Raw genomic sequence first — 16,535 nt, forward strand, 5'->3', positions numbered from 1 at the left:
AGTTACATCACCTAGGGAGTGAATTACTATTTCTTAGGGGTAGAGTTTGATTTAATTTTTTTTTAATTTTTAAATTTGTATTTTATATTGGAGTATAGTTGATTAACAATGTTGTGTTATAGAGTTTGATTTTAAATGCTGTGTCCTTTTGAGCTGTTGCTGAAGCCATGAATGGTGGCGAAACACCCGTTACAGATTGATTGGAAAGGAAAAGTGAAGCCAACTTTCCAAAGGGAACATCGGGATATATTTTCATACTGTTTCAAGGAAGGACAGGAATTTACTAGATATTATGTCTGTTTGTAGAGACTGGCACGACAGTACCTTCCCAGGGGGAAATTAATAGGCACAGAATCACCGTTGACCATATTGATGGTCAGAGTAAGCCCTCTTTGCCGCTTCACCTCTGCATATTTATACAACAGGTATTTTTGTTTAGTCTGCCAGATTAAATTCGTTATTAATCTTGCAGCCGGTTTCTTACAGAGGTTTTATAGAGTTACCCATTAAGTTAGAAAGACTTTAAGAAAAAAGTCATAAAAAAGATTGTCATTTTCAGTACAAAACCATGATGTCCGTGGTATTTAACAGTTGTATTTCTACTTCGTATTTTAACAAAGGAAGATACAGATTTTAGTTTGAGTATATACAATAGAATTTTAAGAATAAATGAAATATAAGAACAAAATGTGCTTTGACAAAAGAATTTTTCATGTGTAAATCTTCCCCCCAAGGGGATGTATATTTCATTAATTAGAGAAGATTTAGTCAAATATGGATCATGAGAAAAAGAGAAATTATACCCATTTCCTGCCCCCTTTCCTTCCACCAGATATAAACCTTTTATTATTCCAGACCACGTAGATGAGACAATGCAATCATGTCGGTGTCTGCTGGCCTTGGAGAAATAACGTCATTATTTGCAGACGCTCTTTACGGGAAAGGACCTCAGTGTGTTCAACAGCATTGAGGGCGTATGTGAGCAAGCTGAGACGTGATTCAGGGATGATTAAGTGTGTGATAAGTTTTCGTATCTGGAGAATTGAGTTATCCTGTGAGTCTCAGGACACACTGTGCTTTTAGTAATACTGCAAATACTTCTTTTTAGGAGACCTACTGAGTCATCACAATTTGTGCTCCGGAAAATACAACATAAAACACACCCCCTTCACCAACCACCAAAATGCACGTCCCGTAGGTTCTGACACATTCACTGTTCTGTGGACCCCATTCTACCATTTTCCTAGAAAAAATGATTATATTGCCAATGTGACTAAGGTGCCTGATAACTGGAATATATTTGAGGAAGTATATTCTGTGTCTCGGATGACTTGTAACAGGAGATGGTGGAAACAAACCAACCCAAAGACTGTTGGGGGGTTAGAACAAAAGGCTGGTGCAGGGCAGGAGCAACAGAAATGGAAAGGAAGAGGGTGAAGCTGTCGTAGCGGAGAGATGGGGAAGGGGTGCTACTGGGCAGATGGTGGACGCTGCATTTTCTAGTGGTGGGAAGTGAAATCAAAGGTGTCTGTTAAGCAGGTAAAGACACAGGTGGGGAATAAGAACTCCCACCTAAAGAGACAGGTAGGGCCGGTCTACTCTCAGAAGAGCCCAGGCTTGGTTGAACGCTCTCCTGTTGCCATCTTGAAATTCTCAATAATTTTTGACTAAAGGGCCTGCATTTCTATTTTGCACCAGACTCCACAGATGATGTAGCCAGTCCCGGATACATGGATAGGAGGCCACCATGGGATAATTGAGGCCAAGTAATTATGTGAGGAACTCCAGATAAATGGAGAGCATGATCCGATCCCTCAGCCTTTGCCAATGTTAAGAAGTAAGGAACAGAAGTGAGAAAGAAATCGCAAAAAGTAGGGGACGTGGCAGGTGGTTGGAAGAAATAAGAGGAAGAGACAGAACAAGTAGGACTCGGAAAAACCTTTCACTCTTCAATCTGATATATGGATGTTACATTTCAGCTGAAAATTGCATCCATATTGGAAAGAAGGCTGGGCACATGTCATATGTAGGCTTTTGGTCGGAGAGCTTAGTTGAAACAAAGCTGAAAAGGAAGTGAAGGAAAAATTTATTCAGGTTGTATATATTACAAAAGTGCCGTTTCAACAATTTTAAATTAGTTCAGTTCGTAACTTTGGAAACTTCAGTCGTTCAAAACGTCACCGCTAAGACCAGCAATCCCTTTCCCCATTTTCCTAAGCCCCAAACTGTCATGTGCGCCTACAAGAAACTGATTAGCAGGGTGGGCACCGTGGCGGTAATAACCATGGTAACCTCATCCGCACCGGTGATAACACTGAACCAGCCCCGGTCCCACAGCTGTACTTACAGTCATAGGTCTTATTAAATAGGAATCTGTGTATTCAGAGCGCGTTTCATGGAAATGGAGCATTTATTAAAACTGAAACTTCATACGTTAGCTCTGTGCTTTGGGGGATGCGGGTATGATACCTCCCAACTTTCAAGTGCCCACAAATAAGTGATGCCGTGGTCATCAAATGATATTCTCCATGAGCCCATGTTTTTCTTTCAGTGCATGTGGGCTATTCTCAGTAAGCACTTTTGAGGGTGGCATTAACTAATTATTGGTGCTTTAGTTCACCGAGTGGGATGCTTGTCTACAGACACCAAGGAGGCCCGCTGGCTGGCCCACGTTTGATCTGAATGGTCCTCACCACCCAAGCGAGCAAGGGCAGGCTGTCCCCAGGAAAGGGATCCTAGGGGCTAGAACAGGATGTCCACAGGGCTGGCGCACAGAGAGCACTTAAGGTTTTCCTAACAGTCTGACTTCCTTCTGCGGCCCATCCTGTGGGCAGGGTGCTAACTGTTAGCTTGGAAGGGCTTTGGGCCATGTTTTTCTCCATTGTTTGTATATGGCACACTTTGCGTATCCATTCAACCATCCATGGACACTTGAGTTACTTCCACCTTTTGACTATTGTAAATAACGCTGCCAAGACAAATACCCGGGTGTACCTCTTTGAGACCCTGCTTTAAATTCTGTTGGGTATATACCCAGCAGTAGAATTGCTGAGTCTCATGGTAATTCCATTTTAATTTTTTGAGGAACTGCCGTGCTGATTTCCATAGCTGCTGCACCATTGGGCCATTTTTTAAGTTGGATAAAATTGTCTAATAGGGAATTCCCTGGCTGCCCTGTGGTTAGGACTCAGCGCTATCACTGGCAGGGGCCCGGGTTCCATCCCTGGTTGGGGAACTAAGATTCCACAAGCCACACAGTACGACCAAAAAAAAAAAAAATTGTCTAATAAGTTTTATTGCTTGATAGGTGAAAGGCTTCACATGTTTTCAGTTGCTTCAGTCCATCTGGAACAATGGAATTTATATGCTTAAGAGCCAAGTCAGGTGACGTAGAAAGGAGAGGGGGTAGTTATCAGAGCCCGTCTTAAGCTCACAGGCTCTGTGTCAGTGGCTTCTAGGAAAAAGCAGGACGCCTGTATCTGGTTTGCCTTTGAAGAATGAAACCTTCGTTTTTACTTTTGTTATTTTCATTGTGCCTGATGCCAGGGGTAATTACGGTAAAGTCTGGATTGAACCGTGTCCTTGTCTTGTCATCTTGTCACTGGGATGTGTGCCCCCCGCAGCGCCAGCCCTCACGGTCCCCTTCCCCCTTAGATCGTGACCAGGGGCTGCGAGACTGTGGAAATGACCCTGAGGAGGAACGGGCTGGGCCAGCTGGGCTTCCACGTGAACTTCGAAGGAATCGTCGCAGACGTGGAACCTTTCGGTTTTGCGTGGAAGGCCGGCCTTCGCCAGGGGAGCCGCCTGGTGGAGATCTGCAAGGTGGCCGTGGCCACGCTGACGCACGAGCAGATGATCGACCTTCTCCGGACCTCGGTGACTGTGAAGGTGGTCATCATCCAGCCCCATGACGATGGCTCGCCTCGGAGGTAGGCTCTCATCCACGCTCGCTCCTCCTTGGCCTCTGTGGCAGGTGCTATCCTGTAAGGTCCTCAGAAAGTGTGGTCACGTGCACCTTCCACCTAAGTTGTCTGGACATCAACCATTCGGGCAACTTCAAAGAGCTTTAAAAAGGTCATTAGTATATAATAAATGATAAACTGTCATTTTCTAAGCATTTTGTTGGGACGTTGAAGTCATTGGTCAACAGGATATTTAAGAGATCTCATTGATTTAAGAGATCAATGTGTGGAGGAATATCGGGACATCGATACACTGTTCGGTGACCACTCCATTCTGGTTGAACTGGTCCAGGGCTTTCTCCTAAGCTGTCATGGGAAACCTAGGAAAAGAAGTGGCTGGACTTGGAAAGCTCAGAGTGGATGGGTGGGGGGGTAGGGACAAGAATGGGATTAGAAAGTGATACCATTCCATTGTCAATAGAAAGTTCCCATGCTCAATATCAAGGAAGCATTAGGCCAAGGGGAGAAAGAACTCTCACTAAGAACAAGCCACCCACCTGGCCTTGGCCCCTGTTGTGCAGCAGTGTCTATAGTGGTATCTGGAGCGCATTTTCTCTGCCTCTGTCTCAAATGCAGTTCCCTACCGGCTGGCCAAGAGCCCTGGCTTTGGAGGCATGAAGCATGCTTGGAATCCAGGCGTTAGCTGTGTGATCTTGGGTGGGTCACATGCTCTCTCTAAGCTTCCCTTAGTATCCGTAAGATGGCATTATAACATTGCCTACCTCGTACTGTGTGATAAAGATTAAATAAGGTGATAAGGTGTAAGGCACTTAGCACCTTCTGGCATGATCAACACCTTAGTCATTGTAGTTAAAAGAAAAATAAACTAAAACTTTAGGATAGTCATTTGAATTTTTTCATGCTGTAAAAGAAATCCTTACTCAAAGATAGCCAGGTGACTGTGCCCACTTTCTGATCTTCTGTAGTAACTGAGGTCACTCTTTCTACCCTGTCCATCTCCTTTGTCCATCCTCCAAACCAGCACCGTCCAGTCGCACTTTCTCTGATGACATGTTCCATATCTGTACCATCCAAATAGTGGCCACCAGCCACATGGGTAGCACACATTTGAAACGTGGCTAGTGTGACTGAGGAAAAGGAGTTTTCATTTTGACGAACGAATTAAGATTCAGTTAGCCACATCTGGCTCGTGGCTGCCATATTGGATAGAGGAGCTCTAAACCATGGTCTTTTTTAGAAAACAAACCAATGGTATACCACCTTCCTCTCTGGTTAATGTGCAAAATTTTGCAAAAGTGTGTCTCTGTTGGTTATCTTACCATTTGCCTCCTGCTTGACTTTCTATGGTCTTGTTTCCTCTGTCTGCCCAGTAAGTTTACAGAATAAAAGTTAACGAGCTGAAATTCTTCTTGAGAGTAGTAGCCGCATGTCACAGGAAATACCCAAGGTGTTTCTTGTTGCCTTGGAGGATTCTGTCCCATTAAACCCATTTGCTCCCCAAGAACCCCATGAATCACTCATGGTGGTATGCGTACAAGAAAATCAGAGACAAAAATTACTTTCTTAAAAATGAGTCTTGGAAATAACAGAAAACAAATCCTTTAAACTTTTGAAACTAAAATAATTTTGTGTTAGTCTTTTAAAATAAATTTTAAACCAGTTATTAGAAATTTTTCCATAAGATAAATTTCTTTCTTCATTGGCTAGAGATATAGGTTTGTAAATTTTGTGGTGAGAATCAAGTCTTTTCATCTGTCTTAGAGGCTGCTTACTTCTGTAGAATTAGACAAAACTGTTACCATGTTCTCCCAAAATTAAAAAACAACATTTCTCTCCTATTTTTAGTTTTGGTCTCCTGTTGCTCAATAAGACATTTCTTTGAAGCTTTCAAGAGATCTGCTTAATAAAAATGTTAAAGTTATCATTATATTTGATATTTAAAACATATGATTTAGAAAAATAGAATCTCCTAAGAAATACGGAATTGTTTTTCAGCTAAAGCAAATAATCAAACAAAAACTACCATTTAAAAGTCCCGCCTGTTATTTTTTTTTATCCAAGGGCATGTTATCTGCTTTGGTCTGCACATAATTAATTCTTTCTTTGTTTTAAATGCAAATTCTCTTATTGAAGCTATTCAAGATATTTAGAGATTTTGCCTTTGTCTCCTCAGAGTATCCTTAATGTCATTCCCTGAAGATGCAGATTTTTCTCCCGTTCAATCTGGAATAACCGTCTTCTATATTTTTAACCTTAGCCAGGATTAGAACTAGCTGATCGCCTGGTAGTAAACACTCCAGAATTGGCCTGCCTGTCACCCACATTTCCAGAAGCCAGGAAGCTTTTAAGCCTAGCATGTATCATTTGAAATGCTTTCAATTCAGCCTTCCAATTTTCTGAGAATTTGAATTTGTAAATTTGCAAACCCACATTTTTGTTAGTTTTGGATCCTGGTTCTGCCTGCGACTCTCTGAGCACCCGGATAAAAGCGCTCGCTGCTGTCCGGCAGCCTCGCATCACACACAGGAAGTTATCTGTGCAGTGACAGCCGTTTGCTTTAGACTGTGATGTTGAGTGTGAAATGTCATTTTGTTTTGTTTTGTTTCGTTATTTTCAACATCTTTATTGGAGTATAATTGCTTTACAGTGTTGTGTTAGTTTCTGCTGTATAACAAAGTGAATCAGCTATATGCATACGTATATCCCCATACCCCCTCCCTCTTGCGTCTCCCTCCCACTCTCCCTATCCCACCCCTCTAGGTGGTCACAAAGCACCGAGCTGATCTCTGCGTGTCATGCAGCTGCTTCCCACTAGCTATCTGTCTTACATTTGGTAGTGTATATATGTCCGTGCCACTCTCTCACTTCGTCCCAGCTTACCCTTCCCCCTCCCCGTGTCCTCAAGTCCATTCTTTACATCTGTGTCTTTATTCCTGTCCTGCCCCTAGGTTCATCAGAACCTTTTTTTTTTTTTTAGATTCCATATATATATGTTAGCATACGGTATTTGTTTTTCTCTTTCTGACTTACTTCACTCTGTATGACAGACTCTAGGTCCATCCACCTCACTACAAATAACTCAATTTCGTTTCTTTTTATGGCTGAGTAATATTCCTTGTGTATATGTGCCCCATTTTCTTTATCCATTCCTCTGTTGGTGGACACTTAGGTTCCTTCCATGACCTGGCTATTGTACATAGTGCTGCAATGAACATTGTGGTACATGTCTCTTTTTGAATGATGGTTTTCTCAGGGTATATGCCCAGTGGTGGGATTGCTGGTTCATATGGTAGTTCTATTTATAGTTTTTTAAGGAACCTCCATACTGTTCTCCATAGTGGCTGTATCAATTTACATTCCCACCAACAGTGCAAGAGGGTTCCCTTTTCTCCACACCCTCTCCAGCATTTATTGTTTGTAGGTTTTTTGATGATGGCCATTCTGACTGGTGTGAGGTGATACCTCATTGTAGTTTTGACTTGCATTTCTCTAATGATTAGTGATGTTGAGCATCTTTTCATGTGTTTGTTGGCAATCTGTATATCTTCTTTGGAGAAATGTCTATTTAGGTCTTCTGCCCATTTTTGGATTGGGTCGTTTGTTTTTTTGATATTGAGCTGCATGAGCTGCTTGTATATTTTGGAGATTAATCCTTTGTCCGTTGCTTCGTTTGCAAATATTTTCTCCCACTCTGAGGGTTGTCTTTTCGTCTTGTTTATGGTTTCCTTTGCTGTGCAAAAGCTTCTAAGTTTCATTAGGTCCCATTTGTTTATCTTTGTTTTTATTTCCATTTCTCTGGGAGGTGGGTCAAAAAGGATCTTGCTGTGATGTATGTCATAGAGTGTTCTGCCTATGTTTTCCTCCAAGAGTTTTATAGCGTCTGGCCTTACATTTAGGTCTTCAATCCATTTTGAGTTTATTTTTGTGTATGGTGTTAGGAAGTGTTGTAATTTCATTCTTTTACATGTAGCTGTCCAGTTTTCCCAGCACCACTTATTGAAGAGGCTGTCTTTTCTCCATTGTATACTCTTGCCTCCTTTATCAAAGATAAGGTAACCATATGTGCGGGTTTATCTCTAGGCTTTCTATCCTGTTCCATTGATCTATATTTCTGTTTTTGTGCCAGTACCATGCTGTCTTGATTACTGTAGCTTTGTAGTATAGTCTGAAGTCCGGGAGCCTGATTCTTTCATCTCCGTCTTTCTTTCTCAAGATTGTTTTGGCTTTTCAGGGTCTTTTGTGTGAAACGCCGTTTTACGTTTCCTCCCCACTCTAAGCAAGTTTAGCCTTCTGCATTATTAGATTTTTTTAAAGAAATTGTAGAGGAGGGTGTAAAAGAAGAAATGAGCAGCACTTTGCTCATTTTGAAAATTAAAATACAAACTTTTTTTAAAATTTTTATTTTATACTGGAGTGTAGTTGATTTACAATGTTGTATTAGTTTCAGGTGTACAGCAAAGTGATTCAGTTATACATATATGTATATCCATTCTTTTTCATATTCTTTTCCCATGTAGGTTGTTATAGACTATTGAGTAGAGTTCCCTGTGCTATACAGTGGGTCCTTGTTGATAAAGTCCAAACCTCTTAAACGAAATATCACTTAGTACCATTACTCCTACAGCAAAATATACAAAGAGATTCCTCCAGGTAAAACTACATGTTTGATTTGTGGCGTGGAAAATGACCCCATCTTTCACAAATTGGCTCTTAAGCCTTGTCAGGCAGGCAGCCAGAAGAAAACATTCATTTAATGGACGTGTGTATGTAATTTTTCCTTTTAAGTTGTCTTTAATATAATAGCCATAAGGACTAGCAAAATGGCCAAGTTAATGAATTACAAGATATTTCAGTCTTCGTAAACATTGTGAATAAAAGAGCGAAAAATGCTTCAATTCATTTTTTCCATTATCAGCTTTTTTTTGTCCTGCAGGATATCAGGGAGAGGTAATTCTCCTCGGAGCCCGTCTGCTCCTGTCAGCAGTGGGAGAGGCCTGTCATTTAATAGACTCACTCCTAGTTGTCCGCAGGTCAGAAGGTGTTTGCTTATGACTCAGAAGCTGCTGGATTAAATGAAGTCTTTAGCTGGGGAAGTATTTATGTGGAATCAAAAGGCACCCCGCGTTTTCACGTCCCATTCTCAAGCCTCAGAGTGATGATAGCTCAGCTGTCTCTTGGCTTGAAAGGAAAGCAGAGCCATATTTTATTTTCCTTGTGGAGTCCCAGAGAACACCAAGCAGGGAAGGTTCCCTTTGGGAATGCTTATTAACTGATCTCGTGCTGGGAATGGATCCGGGAGAGGCTGCGTAGAGATTGGGAATGAGTGGCCAGAAGCAGTTAGGGAATAGCACTCTTCAAATGGAAATGAGGTTTGAAAGGGAGCAAGGACATTTCCCAAGCAGACAGTCTCCATGGCAAAGATGAAGAACAGTTTTCAAGACTCTTAGTTAAGCATTCCTTGGTTTTGCAAGGCAGGGCATGGCCCCAGCCCCTAGCCTTCAAAGGTGACTGACATTTTATCAATGTCATTTTAAGGAAAGCACATCGACTTAAAAGGCTGATATAAAGGAAATAGCAACTCATCAGAGTTATGCATGAGTTCTTATACAATGTGAGTGATTTAGTAAATATGTCCAATAAAAATGGAAATGAAATTCCATGCTGTGGTGCATCTGTTTTGTGTGATTTTTCATACTTTGTTGACATACTATCCAAGGCATATTTTTCTATATAATGCAAAACAGTGGAAATTATCTCATGTTGTCATGGCTTTAAATTGTTGTTCTCTGATCATTCTATAAAATTGAAGCTGTATGTTCTTGTCTTCTGTTTGGCTGCCGGTTGCCGTGACCGTTCCAACTCCCGAAAGTACACAGAGGGGGACGTGGAAATAGAAATGGGAAGGAAAACTCAATTTTGTCAGATTAGCAGTTGATAGATGATAGATAGATAGATAGATAGATAGATAGATAGATAGATAGATAGATAGATAGATAGATAGTGTGTTGTAATCTGGATTAAACTGAGGTTTTAGATTAGGGTTCCAATTTATGTGTATAGATAAGAAAAATCAGTTCCATCTGGTATTGTCTCATGGGCCCTCAAGTTATGAATTTTAATGTGAACTGTGAAAAAAATACGGAACTTGAGGTTCCCAAAGTAACCTGAAGCACGGTCACAATTCTGAGTCCTCTGCCCATCCTCCAATATAATGTTTGAATTATGTTATCCCTCCTAGAATATAAACATGGAGTTACAGAACGAACGTAAGGTAGGTTGCCTTACGTTTACTATGCATTCACTTCTTTCATTCATTCCTTCACTCTGCAGTAGTTTGTGCCAGAAGCTGCTGGGCACCAGGGCTGTTAAAAATGGAAAGGACAGGCATAATCTTTACATCCGTGGGCTCCTTTTTGTCTGTGTGGCATTCTAAAGTACAGGACTTCCCGTTTATATTTTTGCTACTTAAAAATGGCTTTCTCAAACTAGAGCAAGAGCTTATATCTGGAGAATAAGTATCTCAGTGCTGAAAACACTCCCATCCTCTCCCGTCAGTCATCTACACCTTAGTGCCTCTGCTTTTTTGGCAGTTTGAGATGTTGTGACATTGACACAGTGACCAGGATGCGAAGGGGGACAGTAAAGCACGAGCTTTCTGTCCATTAGGCAAGTAACTGTCTCATGCTTGACTAGTGACACTGCGCAGTGGTGATGGACAGCCAGTGAATATGCGCCCTCGTGGAAATATATTCATCAGAAATCAGGCGACACATAGCTGTTGAGTCCTCTGTTGAACTGTGAAGTATATAATGTAATAGAATGTTTTTCCTCAACAAACTTTCTCTAAGGAAAAAAAAAAAAAAGGGTAGTGGTTGGCTTCACAAAGAACTGTTTGGCCCTGTTTTAAGTCGAACGCTGTGTTAGGTACTGGGGTGCAGAGTGTGAAGACACATCCCACCCCGTGTCTGGTGAGAAGGAAAGGCCTGGAAGCTGATGAATTATTCAGTAGCAGCCAGCCTCACTTCCCGTGTAATAGACATGCACCTTTTCAATTCAAAGACCTTTATTCAAAGGGCTTGGTCAAGTGGGTTTCTGGTCTAGATGTCTCTTTTACTGTCTGTAGTCTAGGTGTCTTTTTTTATCTTAAATTAAGGAAATTGGTAGAAACGTGAATTAATATTTCATTTAGTGCCTATTTCAGGTATGACACTGCCCTTACCTTTACAGTAAGTTATCTCCCTATTGGAAGCGTTTAATTTTTTTATGCAGCAGAAAGAGTTTGTGATTCGAGTGAATGAGCCCCAATTATCCCTGTCACCTTGTTGGATAATTCGGAAAGAGTCTTTTAGCTGTTAGCAGGCTATTAGCATAACAGACATTAAAATGATTAAAATATCGGTGATTACTTCAATCCCTAGGGCTATGAGGGCTCTTTGACAAAGTGCATAATATAAAAGAAGCAGGTAGTTCCTTTGAGGGGATCTATCTGCCTTTGTTTCCAAAGACTCCTTCAGGTCCTAGTGGAAACGGACAGGATGTGGGCCTCATTAACTGTTCTTTGGTAGTTTCCTAAGGAGACGGGCATGCGTTTTGGAAAGAGTACCGAGCTAGGAGTCAGCTTCCCGGTTCCAGGGTGAAAGCTGTCTCACCTTTCCAAAGTCTCTGAGCCTTCTGAAAATTGGACAGATCCTGTGTACTGCCTCAGACATTTTTGTGAAATTGAAATGGTGTAGTGTAGGTGGAAACCTGTAAAGTGTCATACAAGGGAAGTGTGGGTTAGAAGTAATGGATAACATCGCAATATGTTGGAAGACGTCACTAGATTAGTGGGTTCAGGTGAAGGTTCGCTGTGATGCCACCAAACAAAGTGAAACCAACAGGCAATTTCAGAGTAAATGCAAGTTGTAATTACATGATTAAGCTGTGCTGTGGGCCCATGGTTTACCCACTCGACGTCCTGCTAATTTATTCAACTTTTTTGAACAAAAAGAATACGTCTCGTTCCTTTAAACTTTCTCAGTTCTCTAGGTTTGGGTTTTTTTTGTTGTTGTTATTGTTGTTGTTACTCTTCAAAAGTATTTATCCCTATTTATGATCCCTAGGACATTTCCCCTTTCTTCGTTTTTGAAAGTCACGGGTCCTACTTGGATATAAGATGAAAGAAGAAAGTAATAGGATAATGATGCATTGTTCTACAGATGAATGTACATGAAGGGAATTTTACAGCTCTAAACTTTTCTGCACTTCCGATTGTTACATTAAGTTAAACTTGACAATTCTAGAATTCTATAAATATGTATTTAGAAAGAACTTTCAGGGAAGTGTATGGGCCTTTTGCTGTTTTATATCGACTGTCTCTATAGAAGCAAAACTTAATAGTATCCGTTTGAAACTAACTTCTTTCTCTGAAGCTGTTGCTTTGGGAAGCTTGCATACTTCGTATAATTTAATCTCGACACACCCTCTGCTGTCACTGTTCCGCTTGCAGGAGGAGAAACGTGGGTCCAAAGAGATTGTCCCATTTCTGAGCTACACATTGGCAGGTCTGGGTTTTGAGCCCAGGGCATAGACTTCTCTCTTCAGTGGAGAACGGTTTGATTGCTGTAGAGAGTTCCTGCTGGGAGTGAATAGAGAACACTCTGCAGCTTGGCTGGGCTCAGACAGTGATGGTCCTGATGGTCAGGCTGCTGAGGTTGAATGGCTCCTTTAAAGAGCTGAGTCCGCAACCTGGCCAGCAGTGATTCTGCTTCAAGAGCCCATTTATTGATGCTGAATGAAGGGTGCTTCTGGGAAACTGGAGGTGTCATTTGAAAGGAATGATGCCATCTTGGGGACCTTGCTGGTGTCTCTGAAGTTGTGCGTCTGTAGCTACAGTGCTGGGCAGTGAGCGTGGGTGCCTGTTAGCTGTGAATAGAGAGGACACCACCTTTGCGCTGGCCGTGCCCAGAAGCCGGGATGTGGGAGCAGCCACAGACTAGAAATCTACAGGTGGGAAACCCTGGTCTCGGGAGCTTCCGGAAGCAGAGGAGAACACAGATGCGTGTGGATGTGAGGAAGTCACTGAGTGTCTCTCGTACAGGAATAAGCCATCCTGCGGAGTCCACAGTGCCAGGTTTAGAAGGACAATGGGATTGTTTGTCAGATTAAAGCAGTCAAACGTAAGATCCTCTGAGGGCTGCAACTCACGGAACCACTTGTTATTCTTACAGTTTTGTAGTGTCACATTTTTAACCGGCACGTTTTTTATGATGTTCTTGGTCTCCAGAATGTTTTCCCTTCCAGGATAGACGACTGAGAGAGATTATTAGCTTCAGAAAAGTTACTGGCTAGACAAGCAATGTTAAAAATTACGTTTATTTTGATCCCCGAAGCTGAGTTTGTATTGATCTCTACCTAGCATGGTAATCTGCAGCATAAGTAGATGATGTTTGTTATTGAGCAAAGAGGAAGTCGTGTCACTAGCCACACGTTAGTGATCCCCCAGCCTTAGCTAAGTCTTTGAGTGCCTCCTTTTGGCAAGAACACCGTAAAAACGGTGCCAGAAGCTAGAAATGCCTTTCACATCCATTGACTCGATTTGGTATGTGGAAAGGAGATGAAGCACATTTATCAGTGAGGTCTGGATTTCTACACGAATGCGGGAAAGCAAAAGATCTAAGTCTTTTCTTCAAAAAATGGTTCAGTTGCACACAAGATTAGCAGCTCACTTGTTCGGAAATGACTTCTTGTGCTGGGTCTTCTTTGCACCTGGTCAGTTTGCGTTTGAATTGGCCTTTACTTCCCAGAAATGTGTGCCGTGTGCCCTTCACAGAAGTGCCAGGTTGGATACTCAGATGAGCTGAGATCTTGCCTGGCGTCCTGTGCTCCGGCCCCCCAAGGGGGGAGAGAGAAGTGTGCTCACGGGCAGGTGCAGTTCCTGGCCCCTGCTGCAGCGTGAGCGCCTCTGCAGACTGATTTGTAATTCTTATTCTACACCTCTTCCCATTTCCCTAAAAACTGGTTGAATTTCCATATGTCTCCTTCAAGGACTTCCTTATACTTCTGGAGCAGAGCTGAGTTTGACTAGGTTTGATGATATGTTACAATTAGTGGTGTTTATTGGATGTCTTGGTCATAGAAGTGAACAAAGCAAAAATCTCTTTTGTAAGAGTAGTTAACTGTAAAAGTGTAATAACAGAATTAATTTTGATTTTAAAATAAAGTCATTCTTTAAACTGATTTTTATTAGGGCAAAAGAATGCCCATGTTTAGTACTAAAAGATCATGTACATATGACCTTTTGCAAGAGGTTGGAAATGAAATATTCAACCCTGATTCTCTCTTCAACCTAATGCATGGCACACGTTTTTGTCAGCGGTCTCTCAAATATTAGTCATGATTATGCATTTATATAACATTTTTTTCATCTGAGATTGAAGCTAAATTACAGCATCTTACTGAAGACTACAATCTATGAACATGAATTAAAGACACCGTACTACCCAGCCATCTGTCTTCTCTTTTCTCATTCTTTCTTTTAATTTTTTTCATTTTTTAATTTTTTAATAAATTTATTTGTTTTAGTTATTTTTATTTTTGGCCGCGTTGGGTCTTCGTTGCTACACGGGGCCTACTTCTCGTTGTGGTGTGTGGGCTTCTCATTGCGGTGGCTTCTCTTATTGCAGAGCACGGACTCTAGGCACGCGGGCTTCAGTAGTTGTGGCTTGCAGGCTCTAGAGCGCAGGCTCAGTAGGTGTGCTGCACGGGCCCAGTTGCTCCGCAGCATGTGGGATCTTCCCGGACCAGGGCTCGAACCCGTGTCCCCTGCATTGGCAGGCGGATTCTACACCACTGCGCCACCAGGGAAGCCCCTCATTCTTTCTTTTTAAACCAAACCCAATCAACTGGGAACCCAAACAAACACTGGAAATGCAAGATGCCCTTTAGTCCCTAGGATTCAAGGTTCACGTGCCTTTCATTCAAAACAGAACTCCGGGACCTGTCACTTTGGTTGGTCTCTGTTAGAGATTCCTTGACTTGGACGATTCAGACAGCTTCAGCCTTTGAGACACCGAAGCCTGAGGTTCACCTGAACATCCAGTGACTTGCTTACAACATCGGTTCCGGGGGATTACAAGAGTCGGTTTTCTTGACGTTTTGATGTATACTAATATCCCACCTTTATGATTTCTGATTACGTCATTGGCCATATGCACGAGTCAGTAGTCCCAGGGGATGTGGTATCTAGTTAAATAGAAAAACACTTGGAAACAATGTAAGTCCGTGAGCAAAAAATTGTAGCGTCTTGGCATTTTATTTAAAAAAATGCAATCCAATGTAAATCTCGACTTATTAAATTTGACCAGTAACTTAGCACATTCAGTAAATCAAGAGTAATTTAAACTTGCTTAGATAAAGAGAGGTGAATTTTGCTTTGGGGGAAGGAGAGTTAAAATAAAAGATAGGAAGTCAAGTTTACTGGTAAAGAGATAATCCCTGCCCCATTCTGTGTAACAAGCATACGTATCTCCTTAGGATGCTTTTATTCAGTTCATTTCTTCTATTCTCAAAGGGTGGCACCACCATCCATTTGGTTTCCCAAGCCAAAAAGCAGAGCATTGTTTTTGGTTTCTATCCCTTCTCTCCATCCCAAGCTCCAAGTACTGTTGATTTGACAGGTGAGAACTTTTCACCCAGCATTGCTGTTGAGAAGAATGGACCATTCAGTGACCCAGGCCTTTGTGTGGGCCCTGCACCAGACACTTAGGGTCTCTGCTTTAACCCAGGACTCTGAATTCCACAATAATACGTCTTGATATGGACCTTTTTTTCATTCATTCTACTAGAGACCGTCAAATCTGGTTTTACCTATCTTCTATTTCTGGAAATTTTCTTGTATTATTTCTTAATCATTTCTTCCCACTATTTTCTCTCTCTTCTCTTTCTCTGTTAGGTGGATGTTAGACTTCTGGGATTGAACTTGAATTTTCTTGCATTTGCTCTCCTGTAACGTTTTGGGAGAGTTCCTCAGTTTACCTTCCACCTGTCTTAACCGGATTTTTTATTTTGAATTTTAGCCATCCTCTTTTTAAATTTCAAAAGTTTCTTCTCTTTCTCTGAGGGTGGTGAGCCTCATGGCAGGGTGATCAGGTGGCATACACCTGCTTGTCTTTACTCTGGAGAAAGATCCCTGTTCTTTGAGGTGTGACCCTGAAGCTGGGTTTGGAGGAAGGAGGAGCAACTTGGGGTCTCGTTTTCAGTGAAGCTTTTACTTCACCTTTTGTTATCAGCTGTGCTCTTCTGGGTACCTCGTGACCTTGAGTCCCTCCTTTCAGGTTGGGTTCCCAAGACGGTTGCTCCTGCCCTCTAGAGGTGGGGGTGGGTATTGCCAGACGGGGCCCAGTGCTGCCTGGACCCCAGGGTCACACTTTTCTCTGCTCACTCCTTCCCTTCCCCTTCCGCTTTCTGTGGCACCTCTGTTCCTGCACCTGTTCAAGTGTGCAAGGGGATGGTCGTGCTTCTCTTTGTCTTTCCCTCTGCACACGCTTGGGTTTGCCTTTCTCTGCTCCACCATTGACGTTCTCCCATTTGCCTTCCATCTTTTTTTTTTTTTTTAATTCATCATATTTATTA

The 16,535-nt window shown here is 41.9% G+C and overlaps 1 protein-coding gene across 2 annotated transcripts in view; it reads left to right on the top strand.

Moving 5' to 3' along the window:
• The window catches only part of SIPA1L2 (signal induced proliferation associated 1 like 2), a 107,967-nt gene that overhangs the window by 49,258 nt on the left and 42,174 nt on the right, over window positions 1-16,535 (top strand). For both annotated transcript variants that reach the window (XM_068548846.1, XM_068548847.1), the window contains exon 8: window positions 3,655-3,929. In XM_068548846.1, the coding sequence (XP_068404947.1) occupies window positions 3,655-3,929 (275 nt within the window). The remainder of the gene's footprint in view (window positions 1-3,654; window positions 3,930-16,535) is intronic.

This window comes from Eschrichtius robustus, chromosome 7 (assembly GCF_028021215.1).
Source record: "Eschrichtius robustus isolate mEscRob2 chromosome 7, mEscRob2.pri, whole genome shotgun sequence".
NCBI lineage: Eukaryota > Metazoa > Chordata > Mammalia > Artiodactyla > Eschrichtiidae > Eschrichtius > Eschrichtius robustus.